Here is a 22,104-nt window from a genome sequence, read left to right as displayed (position 1 = left end):
TCAGGACCGCTCGGGCGGCGCGGGTGACACCTAGCAAGCGGACCATTCTTCGGACGAACTCTTCAATTCGCGAGATTATGGATGAGAACTGGCTTGTTTAACTCCGCAGTCTGTGCGAGAGGTCGAGTTCGGATGGGCCAAAAGCCGATTGTTGCCAAGAGGCCTGCACATCTGTCAGAGTATGCGACCTACACTGCACACTTCATCACTGCTGTCGATCTTGAGCCTTGATATTTTGCCAGTGGCAAGAGTTTCTCATGTGGTGAAAAACAAACAGCGTTGTCAAGGCTGAAGATGCGAGTGAGTAGTGTGGAGAGCTGAGAGGAGGAAACAGACTATTGTTTGGGCTAGCGGTGCCAACAGTTCTAGAGTACAACTTTGCGGATAGAGCCACTAGTCAGGGGTCAAAGGGAGGAGCTGATAGATCCCGCTCACAAATTCCACGAGTCTGATTAGACTCTTTTGGAACGTCCAGCCGACCTTAATTCAAAGATAAGGCATCGGCGTAGTAAGGCGGGGTTCCGCGTAGGCCTAATGTTAAAATGTCGGGGGACGTCGGCCATGGCCGTCTCATATCCCAACGCTAGATGCATTGTGGAAGCAAAAGTTGACCCAAGAGGAATTTTCTCCCATGGTGTTCAATATTTGGCGGTAATCGCTAGGAGGCAGCACGTCAGCATCGGCAAGCATTAGTTCCCAAAATGGAAGTCACGGCCGTTGACCGGCAGGTAAAGAAAGCCAAAGATGGCCCAGAACATAGAGAAAAGAACGCAACTTGATGTCCAAGTGTCTTGAGCGACGACATCTCAAGCCCTCGATCATCGATGTGAACCAGCAAGGGTGGCGCTGGCCACTTTCAACGCCGCCGAGTGCTTTCCCAAACCACTGGGACTCGGCTGTTGATTGAGCTGCTCTCCGGGCAATAACCACATAAGGTACCTAGTGTCCATGACCTTGACTGCTTCAAGCCGGCCGTGAAGAAACTTGAGTATTGGCGGTAGTTGGTGTAAGGCTAGACAAGTTCAGAGACATTAACGAGCGGCGGAGAAACCTCTCCAGGTTTGCTTGGACGAATCTCTCCGATCCATGTCAACAACGTCAGAGATGACAGTCTGTGTATTGAAAGCGCGCTGGTTGTGTTACTTGATTCCGTCATGAAGACTGGACATTTTCGATCTTGGTTGCTCGCCAAAGTCTTTGGCCAGCTCTGTGTAATTGGGCCAAAGCTCCCACTTGCATCGTGGCAAAGAGGCCATTCAAGACCCCGCGATCTTTGAGAATGTGGTATGTATACGAGGTTCTGAGGTCACATCGCCATGCATTACATGCATACGTGCAGCTGCGATGATTGTCAGCTCCTGTGCATCTGACAGAAAGGCCGGCTTGGCATTGGTTGGCTTGGCCGCCACATCAGATTGCAACCTCAGGAACAGGCCCAAGCATCCACTGCAGTCATTTTCGAGAGAAGGCTCTTGAGCCATGCAGAAAGGCATGAGGCGTTTGTATCATCGACGGAAGAGAAAAAGGTAAGGCGGCACAGGAAGTGGCTTGCGACTTGTCGGGGCTGTCGAGGCTGGCCTCGCCCAGCGCTGCTGGTTTGGCTGACGCTATTGAGCCGAGCCAAGTAGCTAGTTGACTCAAATAGAGTTAATCAGCGTTTGGGACATTTCCCGGCAACTGAGTCGTTGGACTCGTTTCTGGGTGAGTGGCGGACGAGTAACCGCGGGGCGGTTCAGTCGAGATGTTCGTCAAGCTTTAGTTACTTCGTGGCTTCATCGATGTCGGCTGGTTGTTTCGTGGCTCTTCGCAAGTACATTCAGTCTAACGTACATGCTTTTCTGTTACGGTAAATCAGCGTAGAGAGGACTGCATCGTGGAATCTTTCGATTTGTAAACGCTTCCGCAACTGTTGACCCCTAGATCGGTCGCAATCTTTTGCCGTGACTGAGAACGTACCTTATCGATCAAGTGCCAAGTTTCCGACCGATAAGGTTGTCTCGGCGAGCAGTATCCTAATGCAGGTCTTCTAGGTGGTGGTCAGCATTTGTCAATAATGACACCTGCGTGGCCTCAGCTATTCCGGAGTGTGGGCGCCTCGACGACAGCAAATGATGGCGGAAATTGTACGGATCACAAAGCCCCGACCAGGTGCGAGTTGATCACATACGAACCGGGCAATCTGGGCCTGCAGCGCTAAAGTGGAGAAACTTTGGGAGAGTTGGCCAGGTCGAATCAAGAACTGTCCCTCCAGCCGTAGCTGAGAGCAGGGAATTCTGCCTAGAGCGGGGGAAAGAGATCTCCAGGCGTTTGTGAGGAGCCTGGGGAGCGCCTTGTCGTATGCTGGATCGAAACTTGAAAAGAAACTTGCTGCAATGTCTTGCACGAACTGCAGGCCGTTACACACTTCCCACGCCGGGTTTCAAGGCTGAACTGAATAGTGGGATGTGATATCGAACGGTGTGGATATCTCCAAAGGTTTAGCTTTAGGTTTACTTGTCTGCATCCGACTACGCCGTACGTCTTTACGTTTGATATCAACGGACGAGGCTCGTTACCGTGTCGTTGGTAACGTGGTCCAGTTCGAGTTTATTCTTGTGTTTGTGGACGGTGTGGCTACCGGAGGATTCGGAGAATGGGACGGATACACACTAGGCGTTTCTGTGTTAGGCCTCGGGATGTACCTTACTGCCATTCCGCTGACGGAAGGAAGGTGAGGACGGAAAGGTCCATCCGTACCTCCCTCAGATAGGTAGCTTCCAGGTTGTTACTTTCCATCGTTTAGAACGGTAGGTATTTGGCGGCGGCACTCGCTTTGGGCAAGAAGGCAGTTGCCAGCATCAGATTAACGTGGAAACATCGGATGTTCAACAGCAGGAAGGCGGCACAGGATTACGGCTCTGAACTGGAAGCAGCAACTCAATCTCACGCCTTCCTCTATCCACCCCCTTTTCGCGCAGGGGCATTCGATCCCACGTTACCCACTTAACCTAATCTGGATTAAGGTGACCAGAATGACAGGGTACCAGGGCATCGAAGATGCAGAAATATACTTAGGGAGGTACCTTTCAAGTGTGGAGTTGCAGGGGTCCCTCCTTCCGTGAATCCGCACCACAGTCCACGGGGTCCACGGGTCAGGGGACCTGGTTGCCGCCGGTCGAAATGCCAGTCAAAGGGAAAAGTCAAGTCATCTTGACTCGTCCAATCTACTGCAAGTCAGCAACTAACATCTCGTATCGTCCGATGGCAAGAAACTGATACAAAAAGCACTGGCCATCGACTGTCTAACTCGCATCGCAATGGCTTAACGGGTCTCGGTTATTAGACACTTTCTGGGCGGGGGTTTTCTCCCGGCTATCTCAAGCCAAGAGAGCGGTTGCTGGGCTTCGGACGAGAACTACGGCCGACTGCTCGAATCAATGGAGAAGGAAAAGCCTCGCTCCCTCCTTTGACACTTCTTGGCAGCAAACCAAGTTCCCAAGCATCCGGTACCACAGCGGTAATTCTTGCTGGCCTTTGTTCTCACAGCCCACAATGACATTGATGTCTGGTCAACCACGGCAGAGCTCCACCGACGCAACGCCTCGGGCCCATTCTAGATGAAAATCCTTTGTCATTGAAACGGGTGCTATCGTGCTCCAAATTTGGATGCGGCTCGTAAATCACAATGTCGCAGACGAGGAGTTCGAGTTTTAGATCTTCCATCTCTAGGATACCGAGCCCAGAATAACAAGCAACATCAAAGGCGTGGGATCGTCACCAGCACTACTTCTCAGCCGCATTCGAGATGGCTTGCGGTGCGGCTCATGTAGTGCTTCAGGAAACAAGCTTGGCCAGGGCAATAATTACTCGGGTGTCGTGGTTCCAGACCCTTCACTGACCATTTTTGCTCTATTCTTCGTGAGTTTGGAGTTCCACGACCGAATGTTTGACGTGTAACTGTTGCCCTGTAATTCTGTATCGAGATCATGGACCGGCATGGTGTTGGGATCAAGAGGATCTGCTCATGGGACCGCGGCGAATGTCGGAATTTTCTTCACCGAAGATCCCACCTTGAGGCAATGGATACCACAAGCAAACACAAATAACACCCTACATCCTGGATGAGTAAGGATATCCTCGGGTCTTGGTGCCAACCAGACCTAAAGTCTCTTACTCGTATTCCAGCCACAAAACTGTGTAGGAAAGAACCTTGCATCTACAACGGCGACAGCGTCTTCGTATCTCGTTCTCGTCGCTGCCTGGGTAAGGTACTTGGTAAGAATACAACGGCTAAGAATGGCAATAACATCAGTTCCCTGCTCCTTGCCCCCTTGCCGGAAAGAGAGATGGCCAAGTGCTGACTGGGGTGGCCCCTGCATGATCAGACCCCACATCATCCCAAGGTACCGCGGGTACGAACCCCTCTGGCGCTAGTCTGCTCGACGACCCTGGTCCCAAAGCGCGCATCTTGGAGAAAACACAACACACACATCTTTCCGTCACTTGCCAGTTGAACGAATTGCAACAAAGTCAGCGCACGCACCTTTCAGTCTGGTCTTTTCTGCCCATCTCCTTGCGTCTGGTGCTTAATCTCCACATATTCAAGGTTGTCATTTGGGCCAAGAGCTGGTCTGGGAGCCCGGCGTTTTCTGCCTCTCGTCTGGCCATACAACCGTCCCTTAGTCCGAAGCCACGAAGCCTCCTACTCTGGGCTTTAGAACGCCCCTCTCCCATATTGCCCCCTTCTTGCCGTCTCGCACACACAAGGCGCTTCGCTCCTTCACACCTAAGTGGAGGAGACGGACAATATTATCTGCCACAGACATAGCTATGGAAATAGCGAGAGCGGCACCACTGGAATGGTCCAGGGCGGCTAACGGTTTCTTACCCAGGCGTAATGAGTCGAGAGGTTATTCACGGCTAGCGTCTAGTTCTTTCTCATTGTTCTCGCCTCGTGTGTATCGTCTTCAGCCCTCAAGCCAGGTTCGCGACCTGACAATGTCCCAATTCTCTCTTCCACCCCTTACGAGTAACCTCGGTCTTCTCCCATCATCCCAGCCTGGCACCAAGAAGTCAGCTCCCGGCCCACCACGTAGGCTAATCCCACACTACATGCTGCAAGTGCACAGCTTACGCCCATCTGGCTTCCCCGGTTAGCCTTACTGATACTCTTGTGTACTAGCCCTCCATGTGAGTATGGCAACCCCTAGTCCCCTTCTTGGACTCTGTTCCGTTGCAACCTTCCGGGAACCCCTGGCCCACGAGGGGGGTATCGCCTCTCTCTCGAGGTGGTAGAAGTCGCCGGGAGCCTAGTCGGGTCTATCGCGTACCCGTTTCCCTAGGGCTCCTTCGTGTTGGGCCACTCGCTGCCACATGAGATTGCCCATGCCGTGAATCGAAATTCATATATACCTTCATGATTCCCGGCTTCATCATGACCCTCTTTCCTCTTCACCCTTCACCTCTTCTATACACTCCTTAGTATCAACATCTTGTGTTGGTTTCTGCCTCTTGGCACACACTTGTCACCATGAGGACCACACAGTTGTCTTTCGTTGTTCTTTCTGCGTCTTCTCTCGCTAATGCACTCGCTTATCCACCTGGCATTTACAAACGCGCGGCGCCTCCCGCAACTCTCCCTCACGGCTACACCTACAAGGGCTGTTATGTGTATGATAACCCGTGAGAAAGGCTTCTGAACAAAACTCAAAGTGCTGACCAAACAATAGCGATGTCGGCCGAACAATCTCTGATGCCACCACGGCAAATGGGCAGATGAGCAACGATGCCTGCACAACGTACTGCTACAACAAGGGTTTCTCCTACGCTGGTACCGAGTACTACAATGAATGCTACTGCGGTAATGCCTTGGCCAAGGACGGTGTTCTCGCCAACGAGGCCGACTGCTCAACGCCATGCAGCGGAAACGCTACTCAGCCTTGTGGAGGCCCCAACCGACTGTCGTTATATCAGACGTCCCTCATTTTGGGCCCCTCTGTCAACCCCGGTGTTGGCGACTGGAGCAGCATTGGGTGCTACTCGTGAGTTGAATACTGCCTCGACGACTTCAAGACCACACAATTGACAAGACCAATAGAGAGGGAACCACTGGCCGTGCTCTCACGTACGGAATCGGAAGCATTCCTGGTGGCGAGATGACCGTTGCCAAGTGCACTGCTGCTTGCGCTAATGCTAACTTCATCCTCGCTGGTGTCGAATACTCTGGCGAATGCTGTAAGTTCTCCTTGCGCTTGTGATTCTCGTAGTAAATCGTTAACACTTATGCTACCAGTCTGTGGCAGCACCATCTCCAACGGCGGTGCCCCTGCCGTCGATGGCTGCAACATGCTCTGCAACGGCAACTCTTCTGAGTATTGTGGTGGCCCCAACCGTTTGAATGTCTACGACTTCCAGCACCAGTACAAGCCTCTTCCCACCTCAACATCTACCCCTGCGCCAACAGGTGCTTCGACCTCCAGCTCAAGCACCAGCACTTCCTCGAGCACTGCTGTTTCCTCTTTCAGCAGCGCAATCTCCTCGTCTAGCAGCGTAGTCTCCTCGTCCAGCAGCGCAGTCTCCTCGTCCAGCAGCGCAGTCTCCTCGTCCAGCAGCGTGGTTTCCTCATCTAGCAGTGTTGTATCTTCTTCCAGCACTGTTGTCTCTTCCAGTTCTTCCTCCAGCAGCTCCGCGACCCCCACCCCGACTGGCCCCAGTCAACCCGCGACTGTCGGTGTTTGGAAGTGGTATGGCTGCCAGACTGAAGCTACCAACGCCCGTGCTCTCAGCGCGAAGACAACCGCTTCTGACGACATGACTTTGGAGAAGTGTGCTGCTTTCTGCGATGGAAACACCTTCTTCGGTGTCGAATACTCTCGCGAGTGCTGGTGTGGTAACTCGTTTGCCGCTGGCTCAGTCGCTGCTCCGTCTAGCCAGTGCTCCATGAAGTGCATGGGCAACCAGTTCCAGTACTGCGGAGAGGGCAATCGCCTTTCTGTCTACACCATTGGAAGCGCAACTCAGTCTTCGTCCTCATCCTCGTCAGCTTCATCTTCAACTGTCAGTGGCTCAGTGACTGGTGCCGCTTCATCTACCAGCTCTACAGCAGCTCCCGCTGCCACTGGGTTCCCCACTGGCTGGACTAACCAGGGCTGCTGGGTCGACAACCTGAAAGGCCGCATTCTTCCCAACCAGCTTCAAGACGACCCGGCAATGACCCTCGCTTCCTGCGCCAAGGCCTGTTCCGATGCCGGTTACACTGTCGCTGGTGCCGAGTATCACACTCAGTGCTTCTGCGGTAACGCCATCTACAACGGCGGTGCTGTGGCATCTGACCCGACATCCTGCAACACTGCCTGTGGAGGTAAGGCCTCCGAAATGTGCGGTGGCGGTAATCGTATGACCATCATCTCCAAGGGCACTCCTCAGACATACGCTCCGCCCGTTCCCCAGAGAAGCGGCTTCAACGGAAGCTGGACCTACCAGGGCTGTGTTCAGGACAATGTCGGAGCTCAGCCTAACCCGCGTACCTTCTACTGGCAGAACCTGTTTCCCGGTACCATGACGGCCGGTATGTGCTTGGACAGGTGCGCCGAGTACGGATACATGGCAGCCGGACTCGAGTATGGTGAAGAATGCTACTGTGGTGACCCTGCCAATATCGTCACCCAGAAGGCCGCCTTTGTCGACGACTCTGAGTGCAACATTGTTTGCCCTGGAAACCGCAGCTCCATCTGCGGTGGTGGTGCTCGCCTCTCGACCTACTTCTGGACTGGCACTACGCCTCTCTACTCATGGAACTTCGGTACCGATGCTGCCAGTGCCGGTGTCTACGAGAACCTTATTGGCGGTGTGACCATTCCCCTGATGACGATGGAGACCATCACCGGCAAAGTTTCCTTCCTCGAGAAGTTCGGCACTGGCCCGCCCAACTCTACCGGCGCTTACGAGCTCGACCTTTCCCTCGTCCCGGATATCAGCAAAGCCTGGAGAGAGATGCACGTCAAGACCGACATCTTCTGCTCTGCCGGCATCACCCTTCCTGACAAGGCTGGTCGCCAGCTCAACATTGGTGGATGGTCTGGTGATTCTACCTACGGCGTCCGCCTGTACTGGCCCGATGGCAAGCCTGGAACCCCTGGCACCAATGACTGGCAGGAGGACGTTACCAACCTCCGCCTGCAGGATGGCCGCTGGTATCCCTCTGCTATGATCATGGCCAACGGTTCCATCTTCGTCATCGGTGGTGAGGAGGGATCCAACGGCCGCGCTGTGCCCACCATCGAGCTTCTACCCAGCACTGGCACTAAGCCCTTGTACATGGATTGGCTCGCGCGCACTGATCCCAACAACCTGTATCCCTTCGTTGCCGTTCTCCCCAGTAAGGACATCTTCGTTGCGTACTGGAACGAGGCTAGAATTCTTGACCACGTCACCTTCAACACCAAGACGATTCTCCCCAACATCCCTGGTGCTGTCAACAACCCCAAGGGCGGTCGCACTTATCCTCTTGAGGGAACTGGTATTCTTCTTCCCCAGCACGCTCCCTACACTGACCCGCTTGGCGTTCTCATCTGCGGTGGTTCTACCGAGGGTCCTGCTACTGCCATGGACAACTGCGTTTCCATCGAGCCCGAAGGCACCAACCCTAAGTGGGTGATTGAGCGTATGCCCTCGCGTCGTGTCATGTCCTGCATTGCCCCCCTTCCTGATGGAACTTACCTCATCAACAACGGTGCTCAGCACGGCGTTGCTGGGTTTGGTCTCGCCAACGACCCCAACCTCAATGCTCTTCTGTACGACCCCTCGAAGAAGATTGGCCAGCGCATCACAGTCATGGCCAACACCACCATTGCCCGCCTTTACCACTCTGAGTCCATCACTCTTCTTGACGGTCGCGTTCTCGTCAGTGGTTCTGACCCCGAAGATGGCGTCAACCCCCAGGAGTACCGTGTCGAGGTCTTCAAGCCTCCTTACCTCACCTCCGGCAAGACTCGCCCTACCTTCACCATCGCCAACACGGACTGGACCTACGGCCAGCAGATCTCTGTCAGCCTTGGTCACGCCCCCCTTAACGGCGACATCACGGTCTCCCTCCTCGGTGCCGTGGGATCGACGCACGGTAACTCAATGGGTGCTCGCACTCTCTTCCCCGCTGTCACCTGCGGGCCTACCACCTGCACCGTCACAGCACCTCCCAACGCCGGTATCGCCCCTCCGGGCTGGTACCAGTTCTTCGTCCTCGACGGCGGCATTCCCGCTGTCGGTGTCTATGTCCGCATCGGTGGCGATCCCGCCAGCCTGGGCAACTGGCCCCAAGTCTCCGGCTTCAAGGTGCCTGGTGTCTAAAAGCCACATCTTTCCAACATTCAAAGCGTCATTTATTCCCAACTAGACTTGAGCTTTGTGTCCCAGGAGCTCTTTTCATTTTACCTGACTATTTTCACAAGCGATATCCCAAACTTTCTCTTCTTCTCTCCTTCTCTCGGGCATCTTCTTTCTTTTAGACCTAGGGATAAAAACACATGTCTGATCACATACAGACACACACACAGTCACTATGGCGAAATATGATTTGGGAGTTTATTTTTCGTTATTCAAAGGGAATTCAGATACTCATGACGATGTCCATCAAGGACTTGGGTAAATCTCCTACAACGACGAGGCCACACTTGGCATTTCTGCAGACTAGTTTTAGTATATAATTATAATCATTTAAAATTCACCATCGTGTGGCACCCCGTTGGATGTGATGTGCTCTCGTGACTTTGTTCCCAGGCTACAAAATGCACAAAGTGTGGCATCCATCAAATGCAACCTTGATAGAAGTTCTGTAGGGAATGAGCTGCTATTGAGACTGAATCTGGCCCGAATCTTGCAAGCTAGGCATTGGATTAGACCCCCCCAACTCCTGCTAGGCTAATCTTAGGACTGAGTGCTACGTTATTTTGGTCAAACGGAGCGTTTATCGGAGCAAAACCCCTACGGACGAAGAAGATCAACTCACCGCTACTCACCGCACTAGGAAAAGAGCTGAACGACCAAATTCCGAAAAGTATCTCCGTCCTGCATACTATAGCGAGTTACATGGGGAGATGATAATACACTCACCATCTCTAGACCGAGTCTTGATTCTCTTTCCTTCATGCATGTCTTCGGATCTGACAAAGACTCCCATGTACGTAGTATGATCCCGTCAACAAGAATTGTGGAAACGGATACTCCATAAGAGGGCCCCCCGTCTTCCTTTCTCCACCCAATGGATTTTCCCCCGGTTTCCTTCCCTGTGTCTGCATTTGAGGTTACAGCGGTGAATGGAGAAGGGAAACAATGATTCCAAAAGATGACCAAAAATTCCCAAAGCAGGGATCGACGTATTACATACATGGCTCGTACATCCGTACATCCAGCCAGCTAGCCAAGTTTCGTCTTCGCTGTTTCCAGACGGTCTGAGACAATGTGGAGAGAGATAATTTCGTTTTTTTGACGTACCGTTTGGGAATATACTATTTGGTAAAGTCGGTAGACGCGTCTGAGAGCTGGGCGAGGAGTTCGGTGTGAGGAGGCGGAAGACAGGGAGAGGTACGGATACATTGTGTAAGGTACAGAGAGGAAGATTCCACATGCATTGCATACATCTCCACCTTCTCACATGAGGAGCAGTCAGCCCGCCTGCCCGCCCAATCATGGTGAAGCTTGGCAAGCGCCCCGTTGACAAACCGTTTGACTTCACTTCGTCTCTTATATTTTTTTTTGGACTAAATGATCTTTGAGAACCGACGTTTACCGGAGGGTATAGGTCAGGGACCTGTATCTTTTTTTTTCTTCCCTCAGGGGTCAGTCAGAGTCAACATGCAAATGAGGCCCACTTTGCCCCTGCTGGCCAGCTCCGTACCAGACGATGGGTAGGTGTACTTACACGAGGCTCTGGATATGTGTAAAGTAAACTTGAGCTTCTCTCTTGAACGAATTGAAGGCTTGCTCAATTGATATGTAGTCTTTGTGAAGTCCCCTGCTTTCTAGGGGACCTTGGTTCTCTGTGCAGTTGATATGTATCTCATCCATGATCTGTCTTCAGTCTAGAGATGCAAAATATGCGGCCTAAATCCCCTTCTCTCCCTTTTGTAAAAGTCGTGAAACCGTCGTAAATTCATCAGTCGCCTCGGCGGAGTAGACGATATGCAATCCACACCTCGCAGCACTCTCAAGGAAGCCTTCCCACTCCCGCAGTCCAAATGTCAGGTCACGGGGGTGAATGCCTCCTCTCAACCCTCACATTCAAGCCGTGATCTGCCGCGCACCATACACCATACCCCCAGCACGCACACCAGCCCCCTCATCAACATCCATCTCCCACTCCAGCTCCGGAACGCCCACCCGCTCCATAACCCTCGCCACCACACTCTCAAACGCATCCCGCTCAATGATGGCCCCAAAGTGAATACAATCCACCACCCCGCTAAACTCCCTCTTGAGCGCCTCGATCACGTTTCCGCGCATCAGCGCCGCGGCCCCGTACCGCGCCGCGAGCTCGAACCACGCCTGCACGGGTGTGAGCTCGATGTCGCCCGGGTTCAGCGTCTTGGCGAGGGCCAGCAGGGACTTCAGAGATAGAGAGGATCCCGCGCCGGTGTCGGCTTGCCATGTGTGCGAGACGGTGGAGGCCTCGCCGCGGCGGATGGTGCGGTAGACGCGGGCGGGGGCGGAGGACATGCAGAGGGTCGAGGCCATCATTGTGTGGCCCGAGGCGGCCTTGCAGGTGTCGCCGTGGGCTGGGAATTGGCGGGGGTGGAAGTGGTTCCAGCAGATGTGTTCCATGCTGTGTGTAAAGAGAGGTTAGTTAGTAAAATTACAGCGACGACGATTGCTGGAGGGGGGAGGATGGCTTTTGTGGCAACATACGCGAGAATGAGGTTGATGGCAATGAGCTCCTGTTCCGCAGACAGCTGATCTGCTGACGGCGGCTGGGACTGGGTATATGTGATCGCGGCCGACGGCGACGAGATCTGGAAGCACGGCGTGCCGAGGGCGTCGTCCTTGCGCATCGTGACTGTGACCTCGCCCATGTTGACGTCCGCAAAGAGGTCGACCGGCGGGTACGGGTCGTAGTCCAGCGTCTGAGGTTGATATGCCACCACCTGGGATTCTTCGCCCTGGGGAGTAGCCGCCGAGTACTGTGCTTGTTGGCCCTCTGACTGCTGGGAAAGTTGTCGTTGTGTCGGGACGGCAGGTAATTGCTGCTGCTGCTGTTGCTGCTGGACCACCGCCGGCGCCATCGACACTTCTTCCGGCACCGCCACGGGCTCCTGCGACCCGCAGATCCGCACTTCGCTGACGACGACGCTCTCGCCCTTTGCGCCTTCAGGAGGTACCGCGAATCCTCTTGCGGTGAGGGCGCCCCTCATGTTCTCGTTCTCGAGGCGGAAGGCGAGGACCTCCTTCTCGGCGGCGGCGATCATATCCCTGAACTTGCAGACGTCGAGCTCGAGCTGCTTGATGTAGTTGGCCTTGCGGGTGCGGTGCTGAACCTGGGCCTTGCGGACCTGCTGGCGGCGAAGCTTGGCCTTCTCTTTGGCCTTTTCTGCGGACGTGAGGCCGGGTGTTGTCGATTCTGCTGGAGTTGGGGGTTGGACTATATTAGTTCTCTAGTCTGGTCTGGAGTTGCATGGTTTTCCTCAAGTGATGGGTTTCCCACGTGGGAGAAAGGAATAGGGAGGGAAAGAGTATATAAGCATATGAGAATGGGAGCCAAGGCGGGAGCTTGGACGTAGACATGAGGAATCTGGGAATGTAGATGTTCGTAAAGGTGGCATGGGTATTTCGTAGATGGGTACAGGTGTGGATGTAAGTGAAGTGAGGGTGGTTAAGGTACGGGTAGGATAGTCTCCGAACAGGGAATGGATGATTCCAGGAGCCAAGCCTCGTCTAGACGTGATTCGCGGGGGTCCATGACCAGCGGTGTGTGCCGCATCGGGCCACCGTCGAGCCGGGAGATGTTGGAATCAAGTCGGGAAGGAGAGATGCCAGGACACCAGCTCTCATCCCCCAGCATTGCTCGTGCGGCTTTTCCAGAAACCAACATGGGAAACGTGGTTCATTGGGTAATGGCCCATGGGCATAGCTAGTTTGGTAGGGCAGGCCGAGCAAGCAAGCAAGCAAGCAAGCAGCGGTTGTGGTCGGTTCGCGGATCCCCCCAATCCACCACACCAACTTCGGATTTCTTAGCGGCGGGAAGGGGTCTAACGCCACAAGAGGGTTCGGGTGTGATGTGGGTGGCATGATGATGAGGAATCATGAGGAATCCGGCATGGGGTTGACATAGCATAACTCACAAAGCCCATCCCCATCCCTATTCCCATCCAACCATCCACCACTTCTGGATCATGGATTGTCGGCTTCTGGTCCCCTTCATCCCCATGTATTTCTCTCTGAGACATCCATGGACATTGATTATGGGGAAGGTGACCGGTTCCACACAAGGTCACTGTAACCACCAACATGATGGATGCGATTCACCAGGACCCTGGCGGTGCACTCGTCGATCGGGGACGGGGACGGGCGGGCGAACGGTCGGGCCACGATGTTACAGGGAAGGACAGGTATGGAGTATCAAAAAACAAGCAACGAAGGTGTGTGGAATCATGAAGGCCGAGAAAGGGAGGTGGATATGTGAATAAAAAACGGGCGGGAGGAGAATAGGAAAATAAAAATAAGAAATGGGACGAGCGCATGTGGAATCAAAGATAAGACGGGATGAAGGGAAAGACAACTCCTGACACTTGTCATCGCAACTTTGCAACACACAACATTTTACAAAACCGAACATCATCAGGATGAAGAAAACAACACAAAATACTCACGAGAACCCTGCAGTTCCTGATCTCCTCCTCCCGACACCTGCTGCGATTGGTGATCCAACGGCGACGACGACGATTGATGATGGTAAGGCGGCCCCTCGTTCACGAACTGCACCCTCCCGGCCCTTTCGCTCTCCTTCTCTTCTCTCCAGTACTCCTCGAAGCCGGCTCGACTGTCGCCGCTCGTTGACCTGTCATATTGCTGCCGTTGCTGCTGCTGGCCTTGGTGTTGGCTGAGGTGCTGCCCCTCCCCCGCCCTCACCGAAGCCTCGTGCTGCAGCCGCACCTGATTGTCCGCCATTACCGCGACACGCCGTGAAGAATTGCAATTGAGATGAGCTGGGCGCTGCAACTTCACCGCCGACGATGGGAGGTGTGTGGTGTCGGTCGGCGTTTCGTGGTGGATTGGTGAGATGTGAGTGAGTGAGTGCTTGAGGTGAGTTGAGTGATGAGATGAGAGGTGCGATGAGCGGGGTGACGTTTGGCGTCGATGACTTCCGATTTGATCGATCGCTCACCAAAAAAAGTGTCGTCACGTTTTTTCCCTCTCTCGTTTGCAGATAATTAGGTGGAAATGTTCCCACCGGTTCGGAGCGGAGTTTCAAAACTATGGGAAGGGGCAGCCCGTGAGGGGATTTCGTCCGCCTTAAAGATGGGCGAATTCCAAATTCCCATGGGCGCCTTTTTCTTTTCTTCTGCCCGCCTTCGGGGGGGGAGGAGACCCTCATTCTCCTCCTCTTCATCAGCGCACCTCCGCAAGAGCAGGAGGAAAGGGCCCAGAGAATGGAGATAAGAGAGAGCGCCAGAGCCAGCTAAACTTCCTCGCTGTTGGCAGGGACCGCCAGAGCGCCGCAGCGTACGGAGTACAGCACTACCTACCTACACAGCACAGGAAACCGCCCCTCCTCCCAGGGATTCTCAGGGATTCTGGGGCTTGTTCGTCTGTCTGCCGGGCGGCACAGTGGTACGCCAAGGGAACTAACCGACAGGCCTGAGGAGAGAGGGAAGCGAGGTGAGGGACGGCGCTTATCCAATTGAGGGACAAGTGGCCGATCACCTCACGTGCCTGGCGCCTAACACCGTACCATTTTACCGTGGGTGTCACCTCAGCTGCAATCTCGATAGAATCTAAGAATTTGAGTTGCCTTGGTAAGATCTTACTAAGGTACTGCACATCCATCCATCCCTTTGCGTCTTTTCAAATCAGATTCAAATTGTTGCAACGATTTGTCACTGATGAGGGAGGGCAGCGAGAAACGAAAGGAATGGTAGCGGCTGAAAAGCTGAAGCGCTGAGAAACAAGTCTTGACAATGATTTGGTTTTCATTATACTGGCAGCGACCTTGTTGTGGGTTGACGAAAGCAAGGTATCTCTTTCCCATCTTTCTCACATCCACTATTCGTAGAGCGGTTCAGAAATTTTGCTTCTTCAACATCTTCGACATGGTCTGCTTCCAGAAATCTTTCCACCACTTCCAACATCTCAAATCTCTTCGTCATCTTCTTCACCCCCAAACGCCTTGCGGGAATCATGTAATCAATGCCAAATTGGCCCAAATTCGCTTTTACTTTTTTGTGACCACCCAACGCCGTATGAATGCATTTGATCTGCCCCGCCTCTCTCACGGAACCCGCTTCAGTCGTCGTCTTCGTCCTCGCTGGCGGTAGCAGTGTCTTCCTCAACGTCTGTCTCCGGAACGTTCTCCTCGTCGTCGTCTTCGCTGTCACTGTCGGCCGTCATATTAAGACCCGGGATAGCCTGGTAGTGTACGTAATCGTTCTGGACCCACCGCTTGCTCACGGGCAGCTGGTAAGGGTCGAACGGGAAATAGGGGTCAAGCTGGTATGCTTCCTCGTCTTGCGCTCCCGAGCCCGTATCTCGGAGTGCGCCGCCAGTGCCGTAGGTGTCTGATACAAATTGTGACAGTCTGATCCGCTTGTTCTCCTCGACACGCGGGAAGATGTACATGAGACCGAGCTTGTGTGATAGTGTCGCAAACTCCTCGACAATAGCCGGTGCGCAGATCTTGAGAGGATTCATCTTGCAGTATACGCTGGCAGAGAGCTCTTCTCTCATCCCTTGCATCCATTCCAGCTCGTGACCAAGATACGATGCGGGGTCCTCTGGGTCGACAAATTCTGGTGTGGACACGATCAAGTCGCGCCAGCGGAAGCAGAACATGTACAGCGCGGCCTGTACTTGTGCGTAGTAGATCTGGTGTCTTCTCAGATCTGGTCCTCGGGCGTCCGCGTCGTGCTTGAGGCGGTAGATTTGCATCTGCTTGAGCAACAGCGCAAAGACTGTGCGCACCAGGTCAGACGGCACGTGGGCGCCTCGCGCCATGAATCCGGCAAGGTATGTTGCCGCTGCTTGACGAACAAAGCTCGGTCGGTTTTGCGAACCAAAAATGTGCATCAAACTGCCGACAAAGGTGTCGCGCAGGCGAGCTGACATTTGGCCAAAGTGGAAAAGGAGGAACTGGGTATGGCGGGACTTGTACGTTGGCAGCACAATTTTTCCAAATGACTGTACGAGCAAGGCATATCGCTCCCATGCTTGATCCGAATCGGGATTTTCGCAGAGGGGTGTGTAGTGGGCAAACAGCGTATCGAGGATAGCATCCAGCTTTTCAACGTTGCCCTTGACCACGCGAATCTTTTCCTCATTGTCATCAAAGTCGGAATCATCGCTGTCAACGGACTCGTCATCGCTGTCCTCGTCCGAAGCCTCCTCATCGCCCTCCCATGAGCCGGTATCCAATGACTTGCTGAGCGCGTAGGCAACTGATGCCGTAAGGTCGTCGTCGAGGTCGTCGAGATCCGTCTGCATCTGGACATCAATCTTAACCAGTCGTGACAGCAGCACGTCGACAATTTCGAGGTCCAAATCTCCCGCGTATTCCTTTAACCTCAGAAGGTTGTTGACGTAGGCAACGAACATTTTTTTCGGGTCGTCATCAAAGGGAAACTTGGTTTCGAGGAGGCCGCGGAGAACAGGTGTGGCGGCGGGGAACATTTGAAGAATGTACTGAAGGCCGGTGTGTAGCCTTTCGCGCATCGTTGCTCGGCTGACGGTGGGAAAATCGGCGACGCTCCACTCTGACTGTCTAGAGTGAGAGAACTTTTCGACGATCATGGACAAGACATGCGTCAGATAGGATCCCTGGGCACTGACGAGAGCGGCCAGGAACTGGATGTACACCTTGAAGAAGTCCTCGTCGCGGCCCAACCACGAGACCTGCAAGACAGTCTTCACGAGGCCATTGCAAGCCTTGTTCTTCAGCAGCGGCACGCAGCTGGTCAGCGCCAGAACGTAGCCCTTGAGCTCTTGGGGCTTGAGCGTATCCTCATCTTCTCCGGCGACGGGTGGCAGGTATCGCTGCTTGTCGTTGGCGAAAATCTCCTTGAGCATGTCGTAGTCCTCGTCCTCGCCCATGAGGTGCTCCTCCAGTGCCTTCCTCACTTCCGAGTTGACCTCGTCCATTGAGCGACTGCCAAACTCGAAGACGCGGTTTTTCATTTCGTTGATGAGGACTTTCCGCCTCTTTGTCGGGCTCGAGGGCGGGTCATCGAACTCGATTTCGTCAGCTTTCCTCCGGCCGAGGACTGTCGTTTGACGCAAGATGCTTTTTATGGGCGTCGCCGTTCTCGGTGGTGGACCAGACCGGTGTCTGGAGATGGGGGTGAAAGGACGCATGAGAATGGGTTGTTTGTGGTGGCCGAGGCTCTGTGCTCTCGCCTTCGTCTTCCCTCTCTTTCTTCCGGCGGCTCAGGCTCGAGGTCAGATCTTCACAGTGGTCGGCGGTTGGCAATTCTCATTGAAGGGTCACTGTGTGGCGCGAGGATCTGCAGGGAAAGTCGTTATGCATGTCTCGCTCTCTTGCGACAATGTGGAATCGTTTCGAATTATTGTCCTCGAAAGAACGTGTTGATTTCTGGACGTTGTTGTGTCGGCCGACCGAAATTATTTCGTGGTACGGTGGCGGTTGGTTGCCTGGTAAAGTTTCTAGTTCGGCGTGAGCTGCCGCCGACGCTTTTTTTCGTCGAGTGGGCTGCCCGCCGTTCTGTTTGGCTGCGAAGGGGGGAAAATTTTGAGACTGGAGGGGCTGCGCACGTGCCTCGTTCAACCTGGACTTGGGCTGGTGGGCTGCCCCCAGGCTCAGTCTTTCAGAGCACTCAAGACCCCTGGAATTCGTCTGGACCGTGCACTCTCGGTAATGGAACAATGACGGGAGCTTGGTGGAATCTAAGTGGCGGCCAAGATACTGGGGAACCTTGAAGCCTATGACGACGTCCTTTGAGCTTCTTATTGGATATATATTTCAACATACCTTGGATGCCTACTTTACACACCTCACGGTATGAAGAAGTTGGATGATCAAGGCAGCCAGCAGCTATAGCCTGACCGCGCTGCACAAGATCAAACGATGACAATGGAGCCCATGTGCCTCGTTCGTTTGCGCGACGGAAGTGGAATAACAAGCTATCTGAAGTGCTGTAGCTACCAGTGCTTTGGAGATACGGCCCGGGTCCGTTTCCAAAAGCTTCGATGCTTGCTGAACTGCTCTCTGCCGATGCTTCAAAACCACTGATTGGTTGAGCATGGCTTACTGAATCGCAACGCCATTGGGGGGAATCTATCAAATAGACAATTGAGTCAAAGAAAAGACGAACCCCCTCCACTCCACACTTTTGGGTTAACCGTTCCGCTCCCCTTCCCATAACTGACTCCTGAGGCCCTCATATACAACCGTGTGCCCCGTTTCCATCCATGGCCAGGTAGTCTGAGACCCCCTGCCTCCGTACTTATACAGACTTGAACAAATGTCCAGGCGTCCTTCATTCGTCGGGCTTGGTCGTCGTCAAGTCGCAACTAGTACATATATGTCGAGATGGGAAAAAAAAAAAGATAAAATCGCCCTTTCAAAACACTATCCAGCCGTCTCAGGTGTGAATCACATTACTGGTAGCCGTCGGCACCGCCGGTACCATTGTGCCCTGTCTGCGCGCCGTACATGTAGCCCTGAGCGTCGGCGGTGCCATCTCCTTGCTGGCCTCCGAGGACGCTGTTTTGTGGCTCGGCTTGGAAACTTCCTGCTCCGGTTGGCGGGTTGGCGCCGTAGCCACTGCTGCCTGGACGGTGGGAGGTTTCTCCCCTGTTGGACTGGGATTGCTGCTGGAATCGTCAGTTGAGCTCATTAGTCCTGTTTAGAAGTTGATGACGGCAGAGTTCTGAGCCGAAATATAGAATATACATACTTCTCTGTATTTCGAGAGGTAGATCTTGAGGGCCTCTGCGTAATTCTCGAACCCCAAAGAAGTCATGGCGAATAGAATGTCTTCTCCGTTAACCGTCTTTCTCTTCTCCTGATGACACTTCTCCGAGGCTGTGATAGGTCAGATATCTCTTCAGTCTCGTTGCCCCTAAACTCGGGGAGAGCAGCGGTTAGGAATTGCACTTACCCTCACTCGTGATGAACGAGATGAACTCGCTGACGCATTCCTGCATGCATTCTTTCGCTTCCTTGGCGATCTTTGCGTTTTCAGGGAGCGCATTCTTCATGATGCGGGCGACTGGAGCAAAGTTTCGTATATTAGCGTCAAGTTCATCGTACTTCTCACCGCCGGAAGCACCTGTTATTTCTGGCGACTTTGGTGACGATTCGTGAGACATTGATCCCTTCTAGCCCTGCGCTGCCGTCTTTGGTGATGTTTTGGTTGACTATTTCGCAACCAACGTCAAAGAACAGCGAGTGGAAGCGGAGAGCAAGCAAGCAGACCGGCCAATCCAGTTCACAGACCATAGTCATAGCAACCGCAAGCAAACACAAAGCCTCAGGTCAAGCATCGTCGTCGTCGTAGTCGTCGCCGGCTTCTTGATTTCGTTGGGGAAGGGGATGTGGCTTACCATTGGCTATGGGCAACCAGCGGTCCTGCTCCTTGACCTCGAACTCATAGGTGAGTCCACCGGACTGTGGGTCTTGAGCCTCGTTCATTTGTTCCTCTTCCGGTGATTGTACACCTTGGTCGACATCCTTGGGAGGAGATTGGGGGGAGTCCGACATATTTGGCTACCTGCAGCGGCTGCTGGCGTTCTTGTAATTTGCTTGGGCTCTTGCAGCTCGCACACACGACGGGCTTAGGATGATGTGTTCCCTGACACGTTGCAGGTCCGTAGGGCTTGCAAGTCTGGCGGCTTAGCTGCAGAAAGTGTGCGTCAATCCTGTCCTGGACAGGATTACTTTTACTCGCGATCCCCTGGCAGGCCCTGTCTTGACTTCAGGCTATGACGGATCTTCCTGGGGTGGCCTGTATGCTGCCTTGCCCGAGTTGAGTTTGGCGACAGAGACTTGAAAAAAAGCGGGATGAGGGTGGCTGCGTTTGCGGGTCCCACAGGAATGGCCAACGTCTAGTCCAAGGAGAGGGTAGCGTCGAACTGGCAAAGACGTTTCTCGATCGCCCTGCTGCAGCTGTGGATATGCGCAGTCCTCCGGGTTGGTGCTCGAAGCTCGGCGCGGGTTTGACCTGTAAGGCGGAAGGTAGATGGGGTTTGCGAGTCGCGATGGGGGTGGGTGAAGTTGGGTCGAATCAGGTATCCCCAAGGCGAAGAGAGGTAAGGTACTTGTGTGAGCTTTTCGGGGCGGAGGTGCGGAGCGCTGCGTCGAAGAGGCGCGTGGGCAGCCGGTCCGTTGCTGGTACAGTACGGATTTTCGCGTGTCGTTGAGACTTTTGGCGGAGCTTTGGGCGCGCAAAGAGTCGACCTATGGTTACACACCGGTCGACCGGACGGGAGAGCCGTGATAGGGGAATCAAAAGGTAACAGCTGCAAAAGCGCGTCAGAGAAAAGCTTCGCTTGACCCGAACAGGACGGAGAGTGAGAGAGAGGGACGGGAAACGGGGCGTGAGAGGAGTGGGAAGAGGCCGAGCAGTGAAGGACCTAAGCACTCAACGCGCGCGTTGTGTGTGGTTGTGTGTGCGTGTGGTGTGTGTGGTTGGGGGGAAACATGGGAGAGGGGCCAGCAAGTGCCGTCGACAAGGGGTTGTAGAATTCTTTTCCTTACATGAATTTGGGGTGTCTGAGTTGTTCGATCGAGGTCGCAGTAGACCCTAACAATGCGCCTTGAATGGAGGATACACCTGTACTTGTTGATGGCTGCAAGAACGTGGGGTTGGTGCAGAAGGGAGAAATGGAGGGAAAGTGGGCAATGAAGGTGCGGTCAACAAGAGGCAGGCGCATTAAACACAATAACAAGGCCAAAGTCCCTCAAAGTCGCGCTGCCCACCAGCCGTTTTATCGATAACGTGATGAGTACTTCTGAAATATATTCATTCAACACCACCTTTGCAAGTACCTGTCAGCTCCATGTCGTCCTCCAAGGTTTAGCGCGGTACCTGGATCCCCCATCCATCTGATCCTCTTCCCTAACACCACGCGGCTGAGGGGATGCGCTCCGAACCTGGAAGCTGCGACTGCTTTTCGCATACTCCATTTTATTTACGGTTTACCGAGCTCACGCGCTCGGATGTCAGTTTGGGCGTCTGTCAGTCTGACGACATCTTCGACCCTGCAAAACCCCCCGTCAGACCACGAGGCATCCGAGATCAAAGATCAAAACTACCCTCCGGAAGCTAAGAATCCGTCGTCTACCAGCACCACCACGGGATCGACGAAAGGTACAAGAAAGGCAACTCATACTTACCTCTCCCATCCCTTCCGATACTCCTGCCTAGCAAAATTTGATGTGTCATTGCATGCATTCATGCTGTATCAACACGGACGCTGGTCATCCTGCCCGTCCTCCCGTATATGAGCGGTGTACGGATGGGCTGCGCAAAGCCACTTCACTAAGCTCAGAGGAGGGTAGCAAGCACAGCTACCTTGCCTTCCACCGGCCCATGGCGGACGCCAAGCGGGTGCATGAAGCACAACCGACATAACGGGACGGAAGTATGATGTGAGCTTCTGTTCTTGCAAGTCTGCTGATGATACCTTTGATCTTGAGGTGGGGAAACCAAAGACGTCCGCTCAAGAGCATTGGTAAGCTCTATCGCGCGGGCCCATGCCCATCGCCCTCAACAGGTGTCATCAAAAGAAAGATGCAGCTGGCGCAATACGATAGTTACTTATACCGATGTGGATTCATCGACCGTGCGACTTGTGGCAGTTTGGGTAGCTCATCCGTTGCGACAAGACCGAGTGGGAGGGCGAGGGCGCCGGCTGATTTGACAATGGCACCGTCTGGAGTAAACAAGCCGTCGAACCTGTCAGCTG

General features: G+C 53.8%; 5 protein-coding genes across 5 annotated transcripts; 2 read left to right on the top strand and 3 right to left on the bottom strand.

Annotated features, from left to right (window-relative positions):
- Nucleotides 1–2,675: 2,675 nt before the first annotated feature.
- Nucleotides 2,676–2,986, top strand: CABS01_04257 (uncharacterized protein; the record flags this gene model as incomplete). The annotated part of the gene is made up of 2 exons (XM_060537628.1): nucleotides 2,676–2,710; nucleotides 2,791–2,986. 2 exons carry the CDS (start codon nucleotides 2,676–2,678, stop codon nucleotides 2,984–2,986), a joined length of 231 nt encoding a protein of 76 aa, XP_060390473.1.
- Nucleotides 2,987–5,509: 2,523 nt separating this feature from the next.
- CABS01_04256 (WSC domain-containing protein) lies at nucleotides 5,510–9,324 on the top strand (the record flags this gene model as incomplete). Its single annotated transcript, XM_060537627.1, has 4 exons — nucleotides 5,510–5,649; nucleotides 5,709–6,020; nucleotides 6,077–6,213; nucleotides 6,272–9,324. 4 exons carry the CDS (start codon nucleotides 5,510–5,512, stop codon nucleotides 9,322–9,324), a joined length of 3,642 nt encoding a protein of 1,213 aa, XP_060390472.1.
- Nucleotides 9,325–11,253: 1,929 nt separating this feature from the next.
- Nucleotides 11,254–14,133, bottom strand: CABS01_04255 (uncharacterized protein; the record flags this gene model as incomplete). The annotated part of the gene is made up of 3 exons (XM_060537626.1): nucleotides 11,254–11,794; nucleotides 11,878–12,607; nucleotides 13,836–14,133. The coding sequence occupies 3 exons, from the start codon at nucleotides 14,131–14,133 to the stop codon at nucleotides 11,254–11,256; spliced, it is 1,569 nt and encodes a 522-aa protein (XP_060390471.1).
- Nucleotides 14,134–15,468: 1,335 nt separating this feature from the next.
- CABS01_04254 (RNA polymerase I specific transcription initiation factor RRN3) lies at nucleotides 15,469–17,529 on the bottom strand (the record flags this gene model as incomplete). Its single annotated transcript, XM_060537625.1, has 1 exon — nucleotides 15,469–17,529. One exon carries the CDS (start codon nucleotides 17,527–17,529, stop codon nucleotides 15,469–15,471), a length of 2,061 nt encoding a protein of 686 aa, XP_060390470.1.
- A 1,263-nt stretch (nucleotides 17,530–18,792) lies between these two features.
- On the bottom strand, nucleotides 18,793–19,897 carry CABS01_04253 (histone-like transcription factor and archaeal histone; the record flags this gene model as incomplete). The annotated part of the gene is made up of 4 exons (XM_060537624.1): nucleotides 18,793–19,008; nucleotides 19,092–19,219; nucleotides 19,296–19,406; nucleotides 19,741–19,897. 4 exons carry the CDS (start codon nucleotides 19,895–19,897, stop codon nucleotides 18,793–18,795), a joined length of 612 nt encoding a protein of 203 aa, XP_060390469.1.
- Nucleotides 19,898–22,104: the final 2,207 nt, after the last annotated feature.

Source organism: Colletotrichum abscissum (genome assembly GCF_030869225.1).
Source record: "Colletotrichum abscissum strain IMI 504890 chromosome Unknown Scaffold_8.1, whole genome shotgun sequence".
In the NCBI taxonomy this organism is placed as follows: domain Eukaryota; kingdom Fungi; phylum Ascomycota; class Sordariomycetes; order Glomerellales; family Glomerellaceae; genus Colletotrichum; species Colletotrichum abscissum.
Note: the sequence above shows the minus strand (reverse complement) of the source record. Positions and strands in the feature narration are given on the sequence as shown.